A 24,012-nucleotide genomic window follows, 5' to 3' on the forward strand; every position below is an offset into this window, starting at 1 on the left:
GAAAGGCTTAATCCCCCAACAGTCCAAACAGACTAAAGGGCAAGCCACGGTGATAAGATTAAAAATAATAATTACACCATTCTCTATTGATTATTCTTTCATCTAAAGCAAGACATTTTTTACTTTTATTTTTTTAAGTAGATTTAATTAATTAATCAAAGTGCATTAGGTGCTTTATGCATAATTTTTGTAAAGATATTCAAACGAATTTAAAAAAAAAACTAGGACAACCACAGGGCATGTAAGAATATTGTCTCGATTTGTCTTAAACAAGTTTTTGCTATCAATGAGGCGCAATAAGAATAATTGGAAGAGCGTGGATAGAATTCAACATTGCCAGGATCTAAGACCTGACTTGGAATCTCACTTTAGTTTATAAAAGAAAGACTTCTGTAAAAAAAAATTTTTTATATAAATGGCAATGCAAGGGCTAGGTGTGACTTTTTATGGGCCCCTTCTATTACGAGCAAAATTAAGCTCCAAGCGATCCTTTTGACGTAGCCCCACTAGCCCTTGGAGTGCCGCCCCGCAGAGCAATCGCCTAAAAATCTATAGATCCAGTCCTCCCCTGATATAATTGGCCTGCAGGTCGAGAGTCGAGAGCCATATGTATCTTACCTCCATGAGAACATGTCCAAGACATTCATCAGAACAAATGACTAAAATGTTCAGCTTGGACTCTTGTTTCACTAGCTGGTATAGACTGTCTACGATTAGACCTATAGTTAGACTTGATCTCCAAGTTGGTACATTAGGCTCTTCCCCTTGATGCGAAGAAGTTGTGTTCAGACCTTTGTCTCCAATACGAAAAAGTGTTACTAATATTTGTCTAGACGATGAGATGGCATCAATGTAAGGATCTGGAGATATATTTCATGATCGTTATACAGAAAAGGAGAGAAAGTTTTGTGTCTGTGAAGTTACAAAAACTATTGACTCTTTTCTTGTTAAGGTTTAATTTTGTTTTAAACTGAAGAGAACGCGGAAGAAGAAAAAGTTTAAACTGGAGATTTAACTCTTTCTCTCCTGACGATACCAGCGTTGTTTCCACCAGAATGTGGTAAATAATTACGGAGAGAAAGAGTTAACAGCCAACTCAAATAAAGTTTAAAAAACCAATGAAATGCATGGTTAAAACCTGAATGCAAGGTTTTTATAACAATTGTTCGTTATCTTGTTGCAATGAACAGTCATTTTTTGTTTGTTTGTTGTTCTTAAATGATTATTAGTATGTAATGCTATATGTGCGAGATTTTGTCAATCTGTGGTGCAGTGTGTTGTCAATCTGTGGTGCAGTGTGTTGTCAATCTGTGGTGCAGTGTGTTGTCAATCTGTGGTGCAGTGTGTTGTGCAATCTATAGTGCAGTGTGTTGTCAATCTCTGGTGCAGTGTGTTGTGCAATCTGTGGTGCAGTGTGTAGTGCAATCTATGGTGCAGTGTGTTGTCAATCTCTGGTGCAGTGTGTTGTGCAATCTGTGGTGCAGTGTGTTGTCAATCTGTGGTGCAGTGTGTTGTCAATCTGTGGTGCAGTGTGTTGTGCAATCTATAGTGCAGTGTGTTGTCAATCTCTGGTGCAGTGTGTTGTGCAATCTGTGGTGCAGTGTGTTGTGCAATCTATGATGCAGTGTGTTGTCAATCTGTGGAGCAGTGTGTTGTCAATCTGTGGTGCAGTGTGTTGTCAATCTGTGGTGCAGTGTGTTGTCAATCTGTGGTGCAGTGTGTTGTCAATCTGTGGTGCAGTGTGTTGTCAATCTGTGGTGCAGTGTGTTGTGCAATCTATAGTGCAGTGTGTTGTCAATCTCTGGTGCAGTGTGTTGTTCAATCTGTGGTGCAGTGTGTAGTGCAATTTATGGTGCAGTGTGTTGTCAATCTCTGGTGCAGTGTGTTGTGCAATCTGTGGTGCAGTGTGTTGTCAATCTGTGGTGCAGTGTGTTGTCAATCTGTGGTGCAGTGTTGTCAATCTGTGGTGCAGTGTGTTGTCAATCTGTGGAGCAGTGTGTTGTCAATCTGTGGTGCAGTGTGTTGTGCAATCTGTGGAGCAGTGTGTTGTCAATCTGTGGAGCAGTGTGTTGTCAATCTGTGGTGCAGTGTATTGTAAATCTGTGGTGCAGTGTTGACAATCTGTGGAGCAGTGTGTTGTCAATCTGTGGTGCAGTGTATTGTCAATCTGTGGTGCAGTGTGTTGTGCAATCTATGGTGCAGTGGGTTGACAAACTCTGAATCAGTGTATTGTAAAACTTTTTCAATTACTCACCGAAGCGGGCTTCATATACTATAATGACCCTGGTCCAGTTGAGGCCTTGAAGACTTGCATACAATACACGGAAGCCGTTTGGATAGTCAATTAAGTTTTCACCTCCAAAATAGGAATCATTGTACGCTCTCCTGAAACAGGAATCATGCACAAGCAGCCACTCGGAGTTGTCATTATATCCTTGCTCTATATTTAGCATCGACCACTGAGGAATGTTGTCTTGTTGTGATGGTGGAAAACATTTGTTGACATGAAACCACTGATCTACAGACAAAAAAATATATTAAAGGGAAATTAATCTCGACTTTTATTTTGGCAACACAAAAACAGTATCTGTCACGGAAGAATGTGTGTATATGTGTATAATCTATTTATATATAGTTCAGAATGTATGCACGAATGACCGGAAGTGTGTTAGTTTTTTCACGATATCAGAGGTCAGTGTGTGATATACGATATCAAGAGTAATAACGTTGTGTGTTCGTCTTGACCGAGTTATTTAGTGCTTTGTCCTTACAGCTGAACCCAGAACCCAGAGACACATAAACTTGGTGAGAAACTAAGGTAGTTTTCTAAAGAAAGCTGTAACAATATCTTTAGACAGTTACAGCTATCTTGGTTACACAAAACAATATCTTTTGACATTCACCGTTATTCTGAAAGATTAAGTAAAGGTCATGGGTGTCTAATGGAATGTACAATGACCGTCTTAACTTTCTCCAACTAATTCATGAACTCAATAATAGAGTTGTGTGGACAAAATGGCGTCTTAAAAATCCCGAAGTTTAAAACCCCAATCTTCACAGGGATTTGATCTCGTGACCCATTGTAAACCATGTGCATTACCACCAAGCCTCTATCATAAGGTAACAATGATACACTTGATAACAATGATACATACACATGTGAATTCTTCAACGATTTTTATTTACATGATGGGGATGATCCTCATGTTTGTAAATTCGTTGATGTTTCCTCTCAGTTCATTAACTCTTTCTCTCCGTAATTATTTACCACATTCTGGTGGAATCAACGCTGGTATCGTCAGTTAGGAGAGAAAGAGTTAACCGTGCTTCTTGCTTCAAGCCCAAACCATATTGCCTTTTTGCTTGCTCTTATTCTGCAACGTCATTAGTCTGTCGCTACTTTTTACTGTCACTAAATACAATGCAAACTATGGTATAAACAAACTAATATAATCTCTAAGCTAAAAACTAGACCACTGCACTACACAGGGGCGGACTGGCTATATGGGCAATCGGGCAAATTGGTGGGTTCACTTTCAACGATTATGAAACACGTAACGAAATGTATAATGTTCTCTGTTTAAAGGTACCCACGGAGCGTCCTGACTGATTTGTACAGACTTTACAGTGTACTGTTAGTCTAATGCATTTTCCTTAATAATATAACATAACAGACTACTCTGGTGAGCTTCAATCCCGTACACACTAAGGCTAAACGTATTTCTTATAGTTTTGTAGAAATCGCGCTAGTGTTGTCATACTCGGATGAATCTAATGGAATCTCTAACTTCTACATTTCATGATGTTTTGTCAGTTTTATGTTACGTAGTATCGTACAGACTGTTGTGTATTTATGCTTCCTGTTGTGTGTTGTGAACTGATCTGTTCTAGTGTGTCAAAATGTCATGGTGTCCAGGTCAGCTTGTGTGTGTGTGTGTGTACTGTGTTATTGTGAACTGTTTTGTCATTCTTGTTCGATAAAGCCTAGCTTCAAGACATGTCTTCCTGTAGTATTTTATTAGGTCACTACAATTTATTGAACAAGAATCCTGTGGATTAATTGTGCAGATAAGAACCTTAAGTATGGATCGTTTTCTAAGACCTGAAAGATTGGTGGTGGATCCTAATGATCCGGACGCTCAAAGGATCTGGAAGCACTGGCTTCACACATTTGAAAAATTCGTATTAAAACTAGCTGTATCAGAAGATGAGTCACCTCTCGGAGCCAAATGGTGATGTGGCTTTTACTAAGCTGCCGGCAGATGGTTGATAAAAACGAGGTTTTATCTCTGCACAGATGGGGCAATTGTTTACTACAGTTCTTATTTCTTCAACTGCATACGGAAGATTCTTTGACCGGACGAAATGGAGCATTCGCACTATGCCAGGATGACAAAGAGTGTTGTGAAGTTCTTTCAAAGACCTAGGGGTGGTTGTACTTGCACAGAATCCACGAGAAAGAGCGTCGGCGGCCATGTTGTCATCCCCCGGTCGGTAACACACATCAAAACTGTACATTGATAGTTCTATTCTCCACCTTTGTTGTCTACAGTTCCAATCACAAGTGAATTATATATTTGGGTTCGTCACGTGATCTCGAGATTCAATCACAATTCATCTTAGGCTACACTTTTCACCAAGCTTAGATCGAACAAGAAGAAGAAGAAAATGAAAGCTTGGAGATTTTCAAGATGAAACTAATCAATGTCAAGGACGCTAAAAACACATCAAAGTTGCCAACTAAATAAAAATGTTATTTAACCTTGGTTAGGCCAATAATAGAATATGGATCCTCCGTTTGGGATCCCTCAACTCAAGAAAACATTAAGAAACTGGAACAGACACAAAATAGATTTGTGAGATTCATAACAAACGAATATTCACATTTGACTAGAGTAGCACCTCTAGTAAAATCCCTAAATTTAGAAAGCCTTCAGGATAGAAGACTCAAAAGTAAAGTAGCAACTATACATAAAACAGTGAACCATAATCTTCAGATACAAAAACAAAATTTAATAAAATACTCAGAAAGACACAAAGATAAAGGCACATTCCTCGTCCCATATGCTAAGACAAATTTGTACAAATGCTTCTTCTTCCCTAGTGCTATTAGAGCATGGAATGGGTTGCCTGAGCTAGCCAGGAAAACCAATGACTTGACAGAATTTATGCCATTGGTTAATATGCATGACTACTGTACAATAACAATATAGATGCAAATACGAACAACATTCACACACGAAACACACATTACACACCCACACCTAGCGCTTTATGAATTAGGCTTCTATGTACTTCCAGATGATGACAAATTGCTCCTAACAAAAACATTTTTTAAAAATTAACCAATTAGTTAAAAAGTAAATCTAGGTAATTAATATTTTTTATATCAATAAGGGAAATAAATCTTTCAATATTGAGATATATATGCTGTAAATGTGACTCTTTCCCCTTTGGATAAGCTTTGCCTAATTTCTTTTTAAATGATTGTTTGTATTATTCTTGATTTTCCTCGCCAGTTTGTCACAAAAGATGGACAGACCGTCGTTGAGCTAAACGAGGCTTGAAGAGCACAATGTCATGTAGCCTTCTCCTGGAGATGTAGCCACTTGGTCGACGTAGTAACACTAGTGTTAGGAGCGGGGTGTTAGCGAGTACGTTTTTCTTTATTTGTTGTGAATTGTCTGTTGTTGTTTTTTTTTTTGTTGTTGTTGTTGTTGTTTTTACTCAGGTATTTTTTAAAAATTATTTTTATTAAGGAAGTATATGTGCATTAGGCATTTGGGTGTTTTTAATAGGTTTCAGCAACCCTCTTCTGTAGTTTACATTTGTAAATGATTTAACACTCTTACCGGATGTTTAACTAGCAACTATCAGACTCATGTCTCTACCCACACCGAGCCTATTGTCTTCAAACACACACAGCCAATTTAACAGTTAAGGTACCAGCATCCACGGTACTCTACATTATTAACAAATACTGTTTTCTGGAGAACTTTGACTATTCTTGCGTAAGAAAGGTTTAATATTCTTTGGATGAAACATTGAAATGATAACATTCTGAATTAATCTCAAGAAAACGTTATTCAGTTTGCACACACCCATGATCTGTCAATCATCTTTCTCCAGTCCTATGTCTATTTATCATAAAATGACAGGCCCGTTCATTCTTTGATGTCTTCTCGTTGCTTTTTCTGTCTGCCTCTTTTTCTTTTTCCTGGTACTGTTCCCTTCAGGAAGGTCTTCGCAAGACCTTTGAACTTTGTGATGTGACCGTAAAATTTTAGTTTGCTTTGTGTGTGTGTGTGTGTTACAGTGGTAAGCAGGTCATCGTGGGGTCCATTGCCATTACGATCCTATTTAGATCTCATTTATGCTATCTCACAGTAAGTAATAAATATGCCAAATGGTTTCTAGTCTTAACATCACAGAGATTTGATAAGAAATGACCACACTATGGTGCCATAGGGTCAACAATCCGGGAAGAGGATGAGCCTGGTCTGTGTTACCTCCCAAGATTTCCAGCTCTTGTGGCCTCATAGTGGCGCCTCAGTGGAGGCGTCTGTTATGTGGACGCAGATATGCTAATGACGGGAGTAAAAATATGGTGCCCATCGGTTTACTCCTGGATCCAGGAAGCCAACGCATTCATGCGAAGATACTTCCGGGTTGGGAACTAAACAAAGATCCTATAACCCAGTTGAAGCTAAATAGGCCACCACACCGTTCTACAAGGTGCTGCGATAATCATTTCATTGTCTAGTATGTTGAAGAAGAAGAAATAAAGACCAAGAGAGAGAGAGAGAGAAAGGTTATTACCTACTTACCACGTGATACACAGTTAATTTGGCGGACATCTTGTAAAACCAGAGAGGAACCAGTCGAGGTCTTTAAGTACATGATAATTGATACGAATACAATCAAAGAAATATGGTTTGTGGAAAGTATTTTCAAACTCAAGAATAAATGTACATGTGAGTAAAATATGCTGTGCATGCTAGCGATCAATGGCGTAAAAGCAAGCCTACCGTAAGGAGGAACGAAGTCCGCCGTTATCACCGAGATCCACAATAACATGACACTCGCTCTGTTTTGAGCCACACACACGTATCGAATGTTCTTTGGTTTGCAATACTTTGTGGGTTTCATTATGTCTTCGTCCCCAGTTGCTTTACAGCGAGATCGCCATTGGCTTGCGCTCCAATTAAAACTAGAGAAACGTAATGACCAGTCCTCAGATAAAAAAGAAATTTTTTTTTTCAGACATTTTGATAGTAAAAGAATAGTGCCAGGTTGATTGTTTTTAATTTGTGGTTTTTCACCGTAAGCGACACGCTGTCTAACTTAATGGAACAGTTGTCTAATGGCTAGCGTTTCTCAAACTGTGGGGCGAGCGGGTGCAGGACGCGCGACATGCTGAGAAGAGTGGTGTGGGGGACATGAAGACCGTCTCTCTTTTTTTTTTATGAAAAAAATTATGTTGATACAAATACATATTTGAGAACTAAGTAAAAATGGCATTAACACCAGTGTGTAAAAAAAGCATTATAGAAATAAAAATAATACACAGCCTCATAACCATAGGTCAATCCAACCGATGACTCGCGCCTGACACACCTGAAAGGTGCTGTCCCTGATAGAAGGACCTTCGATCAAGTCCAGTACGGAATCGTAGCCGCCACTATCCCGATTGGCGGTTAAGAAAGGACCAAAAAATTCCTCACCGTTAAGAGCGCTACAAGAAAATCTGTTTCCATCTAAGGAATCTCGACTGGGGCAGTGCCAGAGAATGAATATCAGTTCATTTCTATAAGAATAACGTTTCATATCCTTAAAGAAATGTACATTACAGGTTTGCATTCACCTTCACCCATCCCTTAGTCTGTCGAGCCCTTGGGCCACTACACTTAGATAAAATATAAGAGCAGAGGAAGAGCTCACAAAATAGGCGTTCAAAAAACAGTCGCTTCAACACTACACGTGAAGTTTACACCAAAATGTCGGGTTTTATCCAATGATAAAGTGTCAAGGAAACGAAAAGGTTCTTGTGTTTGTTTTGTGGGTCGTTGTCGGGACAGCACCTTAAATATTGTTTTCGTGAAAGGCGATTCAAAAAGAAACATGAAAAATATAAAACAGTACGTAAAAAAAAAAAAACAAAGCTATACAACTATATTTCTCAATAATATAGAAGTTATTTCTGTTATTCGATATCAAACACAATAATTAATTACCAATAATTAATTGACTAATTGATTAAAAAAAATTTTTATTGATTCACGTGATGTTAGGTACAATCATGAATTGTTTGAAGTTCCAACTTGATCCGAGAATTGGTGTGGGGGAGATAACGAGGACAACTATCTGAGGGAACCAAACCCGACATACTTAGCCATATATGTGAATACTGAAGGAGTATATGCCCCCGTTGGTATCGATCAAAATAATTAATTACCAGTAAATAAATAATAGGTTAGTTCTTTTTTTTTTATTGATTCATGTCTTGTCCGTGCCAGTGAATAATTGTGCGAAATTTCAACTTTAATCGAGAATAGGTGTGGGAGAAATAACGTGTAAAAAACAAATTTACGAGACAGGCAGACAGAGTTGATATAAGCTTTGTAAACAGAAAATTTACGAGACAGGCAGACAGAGTTGATATAAGCTTTGTAAAAAAGAACAAATTTACGAGAGAGGCAGACAGAGTTGATATAAACTTTGTAAAAAACAAATTTACGAGACAGGCAGACAGAGTTGATATAAACTTTGTAAACAGAAAATTTACGAGACAGGCAGACAGAGTTGATATAAGCTTTGTAAAAAAAAAACAAATTTACGAGAGAGGCAGACAGAGTTGATATAAACTTTGTAAAAAACAAATTTACGAGACAGGCAGAGTTGATATAAACTTTGTAAAAAACAAATTTACGAGACAGGCAGACAGAGTTGATATAAGCTTTGTAAAAAAAAACAAATTTACGAGAGAGGCAGACAGAGTTGATATAAACTTTGTAAAAAACAAATTTACGAGACAGGCAGACAGAGTTGATATAAGCTTTGTAAACAGAAAATTTACGAGACAGGCAGACAGAGTTGATATAAGCTTTGTAAAAAAAAACAAATTTACGAGAGAGGCAGACAGAGTTGATATAAACTTTGTAAAAAACAAATTTACGAGACAGGCAGACAGAGTTGATATAAACTTTGTAAACAGAAAATTTACGAGACAGGCAGACAGAGTTGATATAAGCTTTGTAAAAAAAAAAAAAATTTACGAGAGAGGCAGACAGAGTTGATATAAACTTTGTAAAAAACAAATTTACGAGACAGGCAGAGTTGATATAAACTTTGTAAAAAAACAAATTTACGAGACAGGCAGACAGAGTTGATATAAACTTTGTAAAAAAAAATAATTTACGAGACAGGAAGACAGAGTTGATATAAGCTTTGTAAAAAACAAATTTACGAGACAGGCAGACAGAGATGATATAAACTTTGTAAAAAACAAATTTACGAGACAGGAAGACAGAGTTGATATAAGCTTTGTAAAAAAAAAAAATTTACGAGACAGGCAGACAGAGTTGATATAAGCTTTGTTAAAAACAAATTTACGAGACAGGCAGACAGAGTTGATATAAGCTTTGTAAACGAAAATTTACGAGACAGGCAGACAGAGTTGATATAAGCTTTGTAAACAGAAAATTTACGAGACAGGCAGACAGAGATGATATAAGCTTTGTAAAAAACAAATTTACGAGACAGGCAGACAGAGATGATATAAGCTTTGGAAAAAAAAAAATTACGAGACAGGCAGACAGAGTTGATATAAGCTTTGTAAAAAACAAATTTACGAGACAGGCAGACAGAGATGATATAAACTTTGTAAAAAACAAATTTACGAGACAGGCAGACAGAGATGATATAAGCTTTGTAAAATTAAAAAACAAATTTACGAGACAGGCAGACAGAGATGATATAAACTTTGGAAAAAACAAATCGTGATAGGCCCTACTTGTTTTGTTTTTTTCACAGCAGAATGATCTTTTTTTCCGACTGATGCACTATCGTTCTGTTGACGCCTTTTGCTAAAAACCAACCTACTCGAGGTTCGCTCTACTGCCTCAAGCATCTTTCACATTTTTTTTTATCGGTTTGTGCCACTTTTTTTTCTCAATACAACTTTATTCGACCTGTGATCTTCTTACTAGCTGAAATAGAGCGTTGTAGATATGAAGGTCAGATTGCAAGAAAACTCTGGAGGGGCGGGGGGAGGGAGTTCCTTGAAGACCCCCAGACTCCCTAGCTAAGCGGGAAGGGGGTTTGAAGGTGTCGCTAGTAACGGTTTAAGAAACACTGGGATAGCGACAGTTTATCGATTGGTTCTGACTGAACATCAGGTTTCTGTGTGACCACTGTGAGCAATTTATTAAGCTGGGTTTTTCTTTGACGTTAGTTGCTCATTGATTTCCAAATCACTCGGTACTAAAACAAAAATTGTGGTAATAGACAGCCAAGAATAACAATCATTCTGCAAATAGAGACTCTCTACAATGTTGTCATGATGGGACGTTGTGGAAAAAAAAAGCGCCCCCCCCCCCCCCCACGAAGAAAAAAAAAGTATAAGAGCATACTTTTTTTTTTGAGTTATCAAATAATGTGTGTTAATAATTTATTATTTATATAGTGTATGCCTCTTATTGATTTTTGAAACCCATTCTTATGCTGTGTTGTTGAATTGGCTCGTATGATGAAAGACATCTGCGGGTAGAGCAGGTTATAACAGATAAAGAAATACAAGGAGAAGATTTAGAGTTTTTACTAGACTTAGACTTAGATCCTCCCCCCCCCCCCACCATTCAGCGCATTGGGCGGAAAGCTGTCTCCGCAAAGATCTGTCACTTGCAATGTATGAAGGCTCTTCCCCACTGGTTTCCACTGCTCTGAGGTGAGGTTCTCCATAAAAGTGTGGCTCCAACTTCTACGAGGACGCCCTCGTATTGGCCTCTATGTCATCGGAGAACATGTCCCTCAAACCTCATGTGACGCTCTGTCACAACCTCACTAAGTAAAGTGGTCGACTCAAAGTTCAGCATAGTATAACTAAGCTTGTATCAACTTACTCTATCTGGGTGGAATCTTGTTCACCTGATAACTCCCACCTTCAAAACTCCAATTTTCGATAAAAAATCTAAAACAAACTACAATCACCAAATTCCATGATCGAAGCCAAGATGGATTTTGAGGTTAACCCCATCCTTTTTTTTCCAACTAAAGTAAAAACAGCTATAATTTCTAAATTTCATGAGCCTAGCCAAAAGGGATTTTGCGGACCGTGGAATTTCATTGTAACAGTTACACTAATTCACGGGCTTAAAAATTATGTTAGGTTTATCGTTAAATTAAAGACATAATAAAGAATTAATAGCCTTGGAACAAATCTACTTGCGTAGCCGGTACGCGCTGCTAGTATAAATATATAAAGTATATATAGTATAAATATATAAAGTGTATATAGTATAAATATCTAAAGCATATATAGTATAAATATATAAAGTGTATATAGTATAAATATCTAAAGCATATATAGTATAAATATATAAAGTGTATATAGTATAAATATCTAAAGCATATATAGTATAAATATATAAAGTGTATATAGTATAAATATATAAAGTGTATATAGTATAAATATATAAAGTGTATATAGTATAAATATATAAAGTATATATAGTATAAATATATAAAGCATATATAGTATAAATATATAAAGTGTATATAGTATACATATATAAAGCATATATAGTATAAATATATAAAGTATATATAGTAGGCTATAAATATACAAGTAGGCCTATATATAGTATAAATATATAATATATATATAGTATAAATATATAAAGTATATATAGTATAAATATGTACACTGAAGCCTCACCAAACGTCACAAGGGTTTTGATTTGGCTTAAATCAATATCAAAATTTAGTCCTGACTTTGTTCATGTAAATACAAAAACACCATTTAATAAAATACTCTGAAAGACACAAAGATAAAGGCACATTCCTCGTCCCATATGCTAGGACAAATTTGTACAAATGCTCCTTCTTCCCTAGTGCTATTAGAGCATGGTTGCCTGAGCTAGCCAGGAAAACCAGTGACTTGGTAGAATTTAGATCATTGGTTAATATGCATGACTAAATGCAAGACGCGTAGGGCGTAATCAACTTCTTTTTTGAAGTAACGTCTGTATTATATAAGATAAGATAAGATAATAGTCCCATTGCATGGTGTTGGGAAAAAGGCCTGCATGTCCTCTTTTAATGTATTTTTAGTTTTTTTGTTCTGCTTGAAAGTTTTGTAGTGACAATATTCTGTCTGGCAACCTTCCGTAATAATAATCCTTGAGTCATGACCACATCAACAGCTAAATGATGTGGCCCAGCTAAATGATGTGGCCCAGCTAAATGATGTGGTCCAGCTAAATGATGTGGTCCAGCTAAATGATGTGGCCCAGCTAAATGATGTGGCCCAGCTAAAGGATGTGGCCCAGCTAAATGATGTGGCCCAGCTAAATGATATGGCCTTTTTCTTGTCCTTGTTTCTGTTCACGAGTACTTTTAACAATTAACATTAACGCTAAAGTAATGTTTTCCCTGGGCTCATCTAATTGGGGTCGAAAGTCACAACTGTTACTTATAACCTCATCCACTGTGACAGTGTCCCCAACAGAAACTTACCGACCATCAAATATAATTACTTTTTAATCGGTTGAGTTTTAATAGGAAGAACAATTTAAAGTATAACTAATGCAAAGTGATAGGGAAATAAAAGTTGAAGAAATGTTTCATAGTAGCCTATAATGGAGGTGCGGTGACTAAGTGGTTAAGCGCCAGGCTACAGAACAGACGAATCCCGGGTTCGAATCCTGGTGAAGATAGGAATTTTTAAAGTTGGGATCTATGGGCGTCCACCCAACTATAATAAACATGACATTAGTTGGATGACCTCGTCAACTGTGGGCCACTGTCACGGCTAAATCTGTTGTAAAACACAGGGGGGAAAATGTGAAAGAGATTTTTAGGGAGTTGTTGGTCTGGCTAGAGAGCGGACGTGTGCATCTTGTGAGGATTATTTGTGCCTAGTGCAATTTCGCACTAAGGGAGAATTGAGTCCTTCCTGCTCTGTTGTTTTTTTTTAATAGGAGTTCATCTCAGGGACTTTACTTTGAAGTATCTCGGGAAGTATCAGTGGGAAACGTGGTCGAGAGGCTAAGTACGCTTAACTTGGCTTGGCTACCTATGAAAGGGCTTGAGGTTCGACACCCTAACAACTCCCTAAAACCTTCTCCCAGATACCCCCTCCCTGCCCTCCTCCCATTGGTCCACAAATGAGATTGGACCATAGCGCTCTGAGCATGCCATAAGCATGAAAGTATAAACAAAGAGCTGTAATCTTTTTTATTTATTTATCATTAAAATATCGAAGTTCACTTTTCAAACAAGTATAAATAACGCAGCCTGGTATGTGGGAAACAGAAGGTGGTAAGACTTTAATTTATCACAATATTTCGATAAAACAGCCAAACATAGTTTCTTGTTTTGTTTTAAATTGTGCTGCAATCACTGGCGGCCCTAGGGGTTGCATGTGGGGCCACCGGTCCGGCCCGGCGCCTTACGGTACCCCGCGATAAATGATCATAAAGCCCATTGTACATTTGTAGCCCTGATATGACACTCGCCCAGGATCCCGCGCAGTGCTAAGGCCGCCTCAAATGCTTCGAATGTTGGCATAATAGATTTTTCAAAGTGATTTTTGGTCTCCACAGCTATCTTGAAGACCCACATAGCCAATTAGTGTGTGTCTGTCTTCGAGAATTTTCAATACCATATCCTTGTTCGTTATCTAGGGCTAGACTGAACATTTGAGTTCCGGGAAAGAACTGTTATCAAGCACAACAACACTTTGCTAAGCTTCTAATTATAGTATCCATGTAACGATTTTTGTGTGTGCCAATCGTAATGTTCTCTAAATATAGAATCTGCTTCACGGGGTTGTACCGTAGTCTATATATAAGATAAACAAATCCGTTTGGCTAGACTCAATATCTATCATGATTTAAACCTATCTCGTTGTAGGCCTATTTCAATTCATATACAATTGATATAAACATACTCTTCCAAAGTCCGGATATTTTCTATTTTCTAACCTATCTAGATAGTAAGTATTAATACAATGCTTATTTTTATTCTTACACAATTGATATAAACATACGCTTTCAAACGCTGAATATGTTCTATAGGCTAGGTATTAATACTATTAACATCTGGGGTAGGCCTTGGTGAATCTATGTATATTATACTGGGCGCACATATTAGGGTACTTAAAGTGTCTATACGACATTTTGCAACCCACAATTTTTAATATTTGTATCGTACATTTAATATATGCCTATATAAGCAGCTTAATTAGAGAGACATTACTAGGTATTTGACACTATACGGTGTATCATATTGCCTACAGAATAGATAGCAGTGCAGTAAATTGTTTTACATTGTCAAGTGCATGGCTGCCTGGTCGTGCGGTTTGCACGCTGACTGTCGTTCAGATTTATCGATGGTCCCGGGTTCAAACCCTGCCCGCTCCCATCCCCCGTCGTCCTGCGGGAGGTTTGGACTAGGAAGTAATTATCTTCAACTCTGAAGGAACATCCGAAACACGTAAAACATTTTACAAACAAAACATTTTAATAACTGTAGAACTATAAAAAGCATAAATGGAATTAAATTATTCAATACACAATATCAAAGGACCTTACTCTCAATCTCCACAAAGGTAGCTTATCTCTATAATAAGAACTTTGTGGTTCGGGTGATTTGCTTAGTTTGTGTTACATGTTCCTTTTGGATTGGAAGTTCTAGGCCAGTGTGCATGGTTCAAACCCTGAGGCCAGTGTGCATGGTTCGAACCCCGAAGCCAGTGTCCATGGTTTGAACCCCGAGGCCAGTGTGCATGGTTCGAACCCCGACGCAAGTGTGCATGGTTGAAACCCAGAGGCCAGTGTGCATGGTTCGAACCCCGAGGCCAGTGTCCATGGTTCGAACCCCGAGGCCAGTGTCAATGGTTCGAACCCCGAGGCCAGTGTCCATGGTTCGAACCCCGAGGCCTGTGTCCATGGTTCGAATCCCGAGGCCAGTGTGCATGGTTCAAACCCCGAGGCCAGTGTGCATGGTTCGAACCCCGAGGCCAGTGTCCATGGTTCGAATCCCGAGGCCAGTGTGCATGGTTCAAACCCCGAGGCCAGTGTGCATGGTTCGAATCCCGAGGCCAGTGTCCATGGAACACTGTCCTATTGGGGCATACTTTGCCCGGTTCCGCACGAACTTTGACTCCCGATGCGTCACTGTGGAGAGAGCGTCGAAACAGTGTCGCACGTCTTGTACGAGTGTCCCCAGCTCCGCGAGCTAAGGGGGGACCTGTTTGAGCAGTCACTCGACTTGTATGGTAGCTATGAGGCACTACGCCGGACGGCTAAGTTTCTTGCCAGAGCACTACGGGAGGACTACTCCTTCCTGCTCTGATTTTTCAATAGGAGTTCATCTCAGGTACACATGCTAACAGTAACACTAAGTCCTTATAAAGAATTAAGGCTTTATGTTGCTTTTTAATCGCAAAGTGTAGGCCTATAGCCCCTAAAAGGATGAAGCTCTATGGATGTAGGGCATTGTAGGCTATTACATTATTTCGGAAAATATGTTAGATTAAATTAGTAGGCCTTAAAAGATTTATATTTATGTAAAAGATTTATTTTTTTAAATACTTCGCTCAGAGGCCCCTTCCATTGAAAAAGGAATACTATAAAACATTTAACAGTGGCATCCATGCGGCGCCTTCGACACGGTCACGGAGGTAACGATCCATGCGGCCATTATCTTATTAAATACAGACGTGATTTCAAAAAAGAACATTCTTACTGTGGTCTTACCGGCCCATTTGGATACCGGCCCACCGGGGCAATTGCCCAGTCCGCCTCTGAAAAGAGCCCATGAGTGGAGGGGTAGGGAAATGTCTTCTTTCTTCAAACAATAAACTGCTGAATCAGTGTGAAAAAAAAATCTTTTATTTTTAAAGCAGACATAGACTAGAAATAAACCTATCCCATAATTTCAAGAACGTAAATGAAAGTAGGCTAAATAGAATAACGCCGGACAGCGAGAGCGGAAAAATTGTATTTCCTTTTGCAAAAGACTTAACTCATAGCCATAGGTTTTGTAGAGCAATATCTAGATCTAGAATCTAGATTGTTGTAAATCAATGTAAAATTTAATCCAGAGAATATAGGCATAACGACTAGATCTAATTACACTAGCAGGCCTATTATTCTAGTTGGGATATGACTATATACCCGATTGTGTTTTCTTATTCCAACTAAAAACGTTTTATTGTTTAAAACTTCCTCTCGTTAAATAATATTTAGGCCCTAAGCCTTGTTCGCAAATTTCAGAACATGAAGGAAATTTTCGCAGTTGTTGAGGATTTTAGCCTTTCCAGAATTATTAATGCGTAGGCCTATGCTTCAGATATATTTGTTTTTAAGTTACATGAAATTATTTCCTTTTTCCAGTCTATTTATTTTATGTCTATGTTTGTATGGCAGAGGCACTGTCATTTATGTCTATGGGAACTGTTTAAAGGGCAACAACCTAGACTTTTAAGTGAAGTTTTCATATAACACTTAGTTATCTCACTTTAATAGACTTCTTTAAAAATTCCTGGATTATATAGATCTAGATCCAGATAGCTGAAATATATCTCTAGAGCTTAACTATATATATATATATATATATATATATATTATTTTATAGAAGTAGTCCATCGAACATAGATTAGTATTACTAATATAATTACTAATATCTGTGGCATTTTAAATTCAAGAGCAATTTTTTTCCTTTGCACATCCTATGTGGCTATGTAACTGCTATGTAAACAAGCTAGCTTATTTGAGAATATATATGGAGCTCTTTATAAGTCCATAATATTATATCTAGATACTATATAATTTGTCGGACAATGCTAAATATTTCTTTGGAGGGGGGGGCCTTAGATATAGCGTGTGTAGTCTATTTATAAATCTGGTGGCCCTTTAGTTTTTTTTTTCAGGATTTTTTTTGTTTATACATCTTTGATGTCCCAACATAGATGATTTTTACAGCTTAGCCTTGTCGTGTGATATGTGCACAGGACTGTTGTTCAGACTTCCTGGTGGTTCCGGGTTCATACTCAGCCCGCTTCCCCCATCTCCGGTTGTCAAGCAGTATGTTAGAACTAGGAAGTAAATTATATCGTAAACTCTGAAGCAACATCTGAAACATGTCAAACACTGTACAACCTCCTGCATGATGGCAGGGATAGCAGTGTCCAGGGTTGTGAAGTTAATCATCTTCATCAAAACTCCATTTGAGTGAGGGCTTGGGAGGCTCAAATCCACTTTTGCAAAAGCCCTGGACAGAAACCCTGCTGTCTTGCGTAGTGCATACAGGTCGAGAATTTTTGGTTTCCCAGACCTGTCGAGACGGAGATCAGCAAGTCTGGGAAGATAATCACTATTAATAAACTATTTACAACTGGCTAAAAAAAATCAATGTGTAGATAATCTCAAATGCATCAGGGAGCCCTCAAACTATTTACAACTGGCTATAAAGAGATCAATGTGTAAATAATCTCAAATGCATCAGGGAGCCCTCAAACTATTTACAACTGGCTATGAAGAGATCAATGTGTAGATAATCTCAAATGCATCAGGGAACCCTCGTCATAGAGAGCAAATGTTTCCTTCAAAAAAGATAAAAGTCATGTTACTATTGGGGTAAAATTTAAACTCAGCTTTTTTTTTAATTTAATAAAAATAATACTAAATATTGAAACAACTAAATTACTTACAACTAAGGGTACCAAATGTTATTGGACCTACCTTGTTTTTATTTAGCTCATTCTGGTAAATAAAGATGGGAACTATGATGTATAAGCAACCCTTTGTCTATAGCACAGAACATGAATATTGCAGAGAAATCTTTTGGTTTTACTCATTCAACTACTAAGGAGTTTATTTGATGTGGAACACAGATTTAACATATTTTAATTTAAAAAGTTAATTCATTTTTTCTTAATTTGTTTCTATTTAAATTCTAGAATTAAAGACAGCTCTAATATAATCTGCAATCTCAATGGAGCTTGGTAGTACATTTGTCTATCTCGGCAATGATGCCGAAGATGAAGAAGAGATCCAAATATCTGAAGTAAACAACATTGCTATTTCTGACAGTGATTCAGATACTAATGATGATGATAATCAGGTAATATCAACTTATTCACCTTGTTGACTTTTAAACTATATTTTGCTTCATGTTTTAAAAAAAAACGAATAAAATGAAATTTTATTGAGATTGCTTGTTTCTGTTCTGGAAGCTCAGAATTGTCTTTCTTAAGGATGTAATAATGTTTTTGAGTATGCTCAGCTCATAATGACATTTGACATTATCCAGGAGATTCAGGGAGTAAAAAGTTCTGATGCTTATAAAACTACAAATGTAAAAACTGTGAGAACTTTGCATCATCCCGCTTGTGTTTGAAAAAATGGTTTTCAGTCATTTGCTTCTTCATTTTCATTATCATGTTTGAGAGTTCAGATTATAACTAGCTTGATATCTGAGAAAGTGTGAAGTGGTTTCCAGGTCAGGTAGCTACTCCATACAGTTTTTCTTCTTTAGGGTATTTTTCGGGCCTGTTTCTTGTTCAAGCCTATCAATAAAGCATAAAGCCTTTGTAGGACAGGGTTAACATTTTGTAATTAGACATTTTCTTACTATTAATTGAATTATCATTCTAATCCATTTTATTAGATAAAAAGATTAATTATTCAACACTAAAAGAAAAGTTTAAAGAGAATAAATTCAATAAATTTATATTGTTTTATTATCTATTATAGACATGTCTCCTTGATATCCTGGACACAGCTGGACAAGAAGAGTACTCAGCACTTAGGGACCAGTATGTGCAATCAGGAAATGGTTTTCTCATTATATATAGCATTACCGACAGAGAGAGTCTCAAAGAAGCTGAAACTATTTACAACTGGCTAAAGAGAGTGAAGTCAGACACTCCTTATGCTGTAAGTTAATAAACAAGTTCATTCACATTTGTAAAACCTGTAGGGCCTACTTAATTGAATGATTGAAATAGAGGGTAAAATAAAATATTTGCTCTGTAGGTCTAATTAAAGTACTGACTGAAATGGAGGTTGAATTAAATGCACACTGGCTGAGCGGTAAAGCACTTGGCTTCAGAACTGAGGTCCTGGGTTCAAATCTTGGTGAAGACTGGGATTTTTAGCTTCGGAATATTTGGGCACCTATGAGTCCACCCAGCTCTAATAGTTACCTGACATAAGTTGGGTAAAATTAAAGGCGGTTGGTTATTGCTTTGACCACATGACACCTCATTAAAAGTGGGCAACAGAAACAGATGACCTTTACATCATCTGCCCTATAGATCACAAGGTCTGAAAGGGGAACTTTACTTTTTTAAAATTTGAAATTGATAATATTGTATGTATTGAATCATTTGTATTTTGAAAAAAATATGAAATTGTAACCCTAAGTCGACTTAAATAGGGTTCCACCATATTTACAACAAAAAATAAAAGCACAAGAAACATTTTGTATAACATAAAGAGAATGTAATAGTATAATCTTTGAGAAATTCAAACAACAAAATTTAAATTCTTTTGTTTTATAATATATTTCTTTGTATGTATACATATTGCTTTAAAATATTGCTTTAAAATAAAGCATGCAAATTGAAGGTTTAATTAATAAATATTATTATTGGAAAAAATTCTGTATTGTGCATTATGGCTGAGTGGAAAAGCTTCCAAACTGATGTGTCTTGGACTTGAATCCTGGTGAAGGCTGTGATTTTTTTATGACACCTGTGAGTGTATATATATATATATATATATATATATATATATATATATATATGTAATAAGTATTTTATTTATTAAATATATATTTAACTAATTTATTTTTTAACATTTATTTTCAGATCCTTGTAGCTAATAAACAAGATATGATATCCGAAGCTATAGTGACATCACAAGAAGGGAAAGATCTTGCTACTAGATTAGGCATTCCATTTTATGAGACATCAGCCAAAACTGGAACTGATGTTACAGAAGCATTTTCTGGCCTTATTAGAACTATCCCCAGAGTTAGCTCTGAATACAAGGTTAGTAGAATAGAACTTGTGGGGTTGGCTTCTAAACATTTTCACTATATACATATATTTATGCCAATAGCTTAATTCAGGTTGAAGTTCTGGTAAGAAAGGGGGGGGGGGTCTTATTAATCCCTTTAATAATAATAATACTCCTTATTACAAATACTCACCACAAGAGGTTTTCGAGTCTACTGATCATCTGCTGCACATCACCAGAAAATTCCTCAGTGGCAGCACAGAAAACCAACTCCTAGATACCCCCCCCCCCCCCCCCCCACTGGTCCACAAATGAGATTGGACCAAAGCGCTCTGAGCATGCTATAAGCATGAAAGTAGCGCTATATAAAAGCTATAATAATAATATCTAAATGTTCATAACAGTAAATTTCTTTAGAATAAATAAAAAACAAGCTTTACTAATAAAATATAAGTTAATAGAATTTTAACACTTCTTACTGTATCCTTACTAGTTATCCATTTAAATTATAGTATCAACTATATCTTTAGAAATTATGAACATTCTCATTTGTTGTTAGTTTCTATATGTTCTTCTCCAGAGGAAACAAGAAATTATCACTATTAAGTTAGTCTCTTTATGCGCTGCTCTAGTGTAAACAAGAACTGAAAATTATTCTAATAATAATAATAATAATAATAATCTTTATTGTCTATATGGAAATTTGTCTTACAATTTGTGTATTACTTCACATTTATTAGCATATTTTCATTCAATATTACAATATTTTTTATTTATATTTTGAATTTACACCAAGACTTATCTTTTTTTTTTCACTGAAAAAGTTTCTTTTGAAATAGATCAGAATATGCCAATTCGGATATAATATAATATAATATAATAAGAAACAAATTATATATATTTTTTTTTTCGTATTTATATGTGTACATTGTAAAATTTTAATTCTAATCTGACCTTTATATTTTTTTAGTTATTCTTTGCATTATAAAATGTTTTTTTTTTTGGTCAGATTGTGATGCTTGGAGCAGGAGCTGTGGGAAAGTCTTGCCTTACTGTCAGATTTGTCAGTAATGTTTTTGTTGATGAATATGATCCAACAATTGAAGACTCATATCGCAAAATGATAACTGTTTCTGGACTAAAGCCCCTGAGCAAAGATGAAAGAAAGAAGTTGAAAATGAAAAAGAAACAAAGTTCTGTCGCTGATACTGAAAATAACATGTCTAGAAATTCAAAGTCTATTGAAGCGTTTAGAACTTTAAAAAAATTGTTTAGACCTCCTTCAAAACCTCCTCCAAGATTTAAAGGCAAGAAAAAACCTGTTATTTTTCAGTTTTACCAAGTATTACCTCCTAATGCATTTATATATGATATCATAATATTATCAGTCTTGAAGGGTCTATGGATCATCTTGTTAAAATTGAGATAAATACCTGGGCATTAGCTATTGTCAGAACATAGTCCCCCACACAGCAGTTTCCCCCTCTCTATGTGTCACAGCCTTGTTTGAGACTCACTTTGACATGAAGTGGTTTCATAGTCACTTGGTTATCTTGTGCCTCTTGCATGGAAAATCTATCAGTCTAATACTGACCACGAAGTGAAAACCTCGGCAGTAGTTACTCAGTCCTTGTACAGTAAGGACATGGATATATTTTTAAAATATATGTACATTGTGAAGTTTATCAAACATGCAACTGTGACTATGTTTTATGATGTTATTATTCGAAGGTATGCTGTGCGCAAACCGCACGACCTTGGGCAGACCCTACTACCACTCCAGCCCGACATAACCAACACCCTGTACGGCAGTGCTGAACAACTGAAGAAAACTGCACACTATTTTTCCTTGGCACAGTCTGCAAAAGAGCTGACAGCTCAAAAGCAAAAAGCTGGCTAGAAGAAGAAATGAATAAAAAAAAACAGCAAGTGCAGATACAGTTTTGGGTCAGCATCGTCACAGGCTCTGCCAACTGGTTAAGGGTCACTGGCTCCTGATTTTTCCTCAGGGTTGACTCTTGAAGCCTTTCCCATGATTGGGTATAGCTGCAAGGCAGCAGAGGTTCCCCTATGTGGGTAGCCAGCCATGACTAATGAGCCCCTCCTACCCGAAGTTCACAGCCCCGAACAGTATAAAAAAATAAAGATTTTAATAATATTCCTGGCCAGTTTGGCAAACTATTTCTTATTGGATAGGTTAAGTTCTTAAGTTTTTTCCCCTCATATTGTTTTAATATAGATTTTTTTTATCTATATGTATAAAATATTTATTAGTTTATTCTTTTGTTTATGTAAGTTAAGTTTGTTGTTAAAATATTATTAAAAATAAAGATTGCAAAAACAAAAAAAAGTTTAACATAGCTTACTTTTTTTGACAGATGACCATTTGCCACCAAGGTTTTCAAATAGGCCTACTGCTAACGGTCTGCTGGATTCCGACAGAGTTAAAAAGATAAAAGAGAGAAAAACTGATGGAAATGTGATATTGATTCCTTTTAAAAACCTGGCTGATGACTTGCAACTAGTGACAGGGGACCCAGTCAAGTGTGGTCAGTGCAAAGCTGTACTTACATCCACAGCCAGACTTGAACATGAAGGAGATGCCACAATTTGGAATTGGTAGGCTTACATCTCATTTTTTTATTTGAATAATTCATTGTGTGGGGGGCATGTGGGCTGAATGGTAAAGTGCTTGGCTTCCAAACCAAGGGGTCTCAGGTTGAATGTTGGTGACAACTGCAAGGGGTCTCAGGTTTGAATCTTGGTGAAAACTGCAAGGGGTCTCAGGTTTGAATCTTGGTGACAACTGCAAATGGTCTCAGGTTTGAATGTTGGTGACAAGTACAAGAGGTCTCAGGTTTGAATCTTGGTGACAACTGGTAATTTTGAATTTTGGGATATTTTTAGGATTACTGTAATGGGAACTTTTGACATCAGTTAGGGAACGTAAAGGTGGTTGGTCCTTGCGCTGGCCAAATGACACCCTCATTAACTCTTGGCCATAGAAACACATGACCTTTACATCATCTGACCTATAGATCGCAAGGTCTAAAATGGGTATTTCACTTTACTTTACTTAATTGTGTAATAACATTTTGACAGTTACTTATGAATTAGACTAGCTATTACTTACATGTTTTAACAGGGATGGTTTTAGTTTAGCTTTTTTTTCACAACTTTCCCTTATCCCTATTAGGTTGTTCTGTGTTTTAAAACATTAAAACTCATTCATTTCACAATTCTTCTTTATTATCATCAATAATTAAAGTATAAAATATTTCATTAAATAAAATTCCTGCTATTAAAATGTATCCTCCCCATGCACAATAAGAAATATAAACATTTACAAAATCATTTTGCATATCTCAAATTTAAAAAAAAGTTGTTTAAATTATTTTTTTTTTAAATTTTATTTGTTATGGGTTTTAAATTGTATGTTTACTTTTCAAATTTAATGTTATTTATGTTAAAAAAAACTAAAATTAAGTTGTGCATAATTTTAACCTGAAGATTAAAAAAAAAAAACAGCAAACAAATAGGCCAAAATGTAAAATGCTTGACTGCAATTCATTTTCCTTTGTTTCAATTCAAGGCAATTTTTTTTTTTTTGCTTTTTTTTTTTGGCTTAATATAATATTTAAAAAAATGATATGTGGCTATCCTTTATGCTATCATCCTAACATTTCCTAAAAGTACATATATGTACCATAAACTATAAACTGTTCCTAATACTTCAGTCACTGACTACAGAACGCCTTAGCAT

At 36.5% G+C, this 24,012-nt stretch overlaps 2 protein-coding genes across 7 annotated transcripts in view; one reads left to right on the forward strand and one right to left on the reverse strand.

The window, feature by feature from the left end:
* Nucleotides 1–7,297, reverse strand: part of LOC106059179 (glutamate receptor ionotropic, kainate glr-3-like) — a 22,761-nt gene extending 15,464 nt beyond the window's left edge. For 3 of the 4 annotated variants that reach the window (XM_056023000.1, XM_056022999.1, XM_056022997.1), the window contains exons 1-3: nucleotides 6,828–6,987; nucleotides 2,255–2,518; nucleotides 619–860 (exon numbers count right to left, since the gene is read on the reverse strand). In XM_056023000.1, the coding sequence (XP_055878975.1) occupies nucleotides 619–860; nucleotides 2,255–2,518; nucleotides 6,828–6,900 (579 nt within the window). In that variant the 5' untranslated portion in view covers nucleotides 6,901–6,987. Of the gene's footprint in view, nucleotides 1–618; nucleotides 861–2,254; nucleotides 2,519–6,827; nucleotides 6,988–7,028 lie in introns of those variants that run through there. The other variant, XM_056022998.1, reaches the window with a different exon arrangement.
* LOC106059195 (circularly permutated Ras protein 1-like) overlaps nucleotides 5,542–24,012 on the forward strand; it is a 36,574-nt gene continuing 18,103 nt past the window's right edge. The window contains exons 1-6 of one of the 3 annotated variants that reach the window (XM_056022994.1): nucleotides 5,542–5,654; nucleotides 18,185–18,348; nucleotides 18,981–19,163; nucleotides 20,099–20,281; nucleotides 21,259–21,556; nucleotides 22,628–22,868. In XM_056022994.1, the coding sequence (XP_055878969.1) occupies nucleotides 18,220–18,348; nucleotides 18,981–19,163; nucleotides 20,099–20,281; nucleotides 21,259–21,556; nucleotides 22,628–22,868 (1,034 nt within the window). In that variant the 5' untranslated portion in view covers nucleotides 5,542–5,654; nucleotides 18,185–18,219. Of the gene's footprint in view, nucleotides 5,655–14,055; nucleotides 14,216–16,540; nucleotides 16,559–18,184; nucleotides 18,349–18,980; nucleotides 19,164–20,098; nucleotides 20,282–21,258; nucleotides 21,557–22,627; nucleotides 22,869–24,012 lie in introns of those variants that run through there. The other 2 variants (XM_013216760.2, XM_056022996.1) reach the window with 2 other exon arrangements.

This window comes from Biomphalaria glabrata, chromosome 3, assembly GCF_947242115.1.
Source record: "Biomphalaria glabrata chromosome 3, xgBioGlab47.1, whole genome shotgun sequence".
Taxonomy (NCBI): domain Eukaryota; kingdom Metazoa; phylum Mollusca; class Gastropoda; family Planorbidae; genus Biomphalaria; species Biomphalaria glabrata.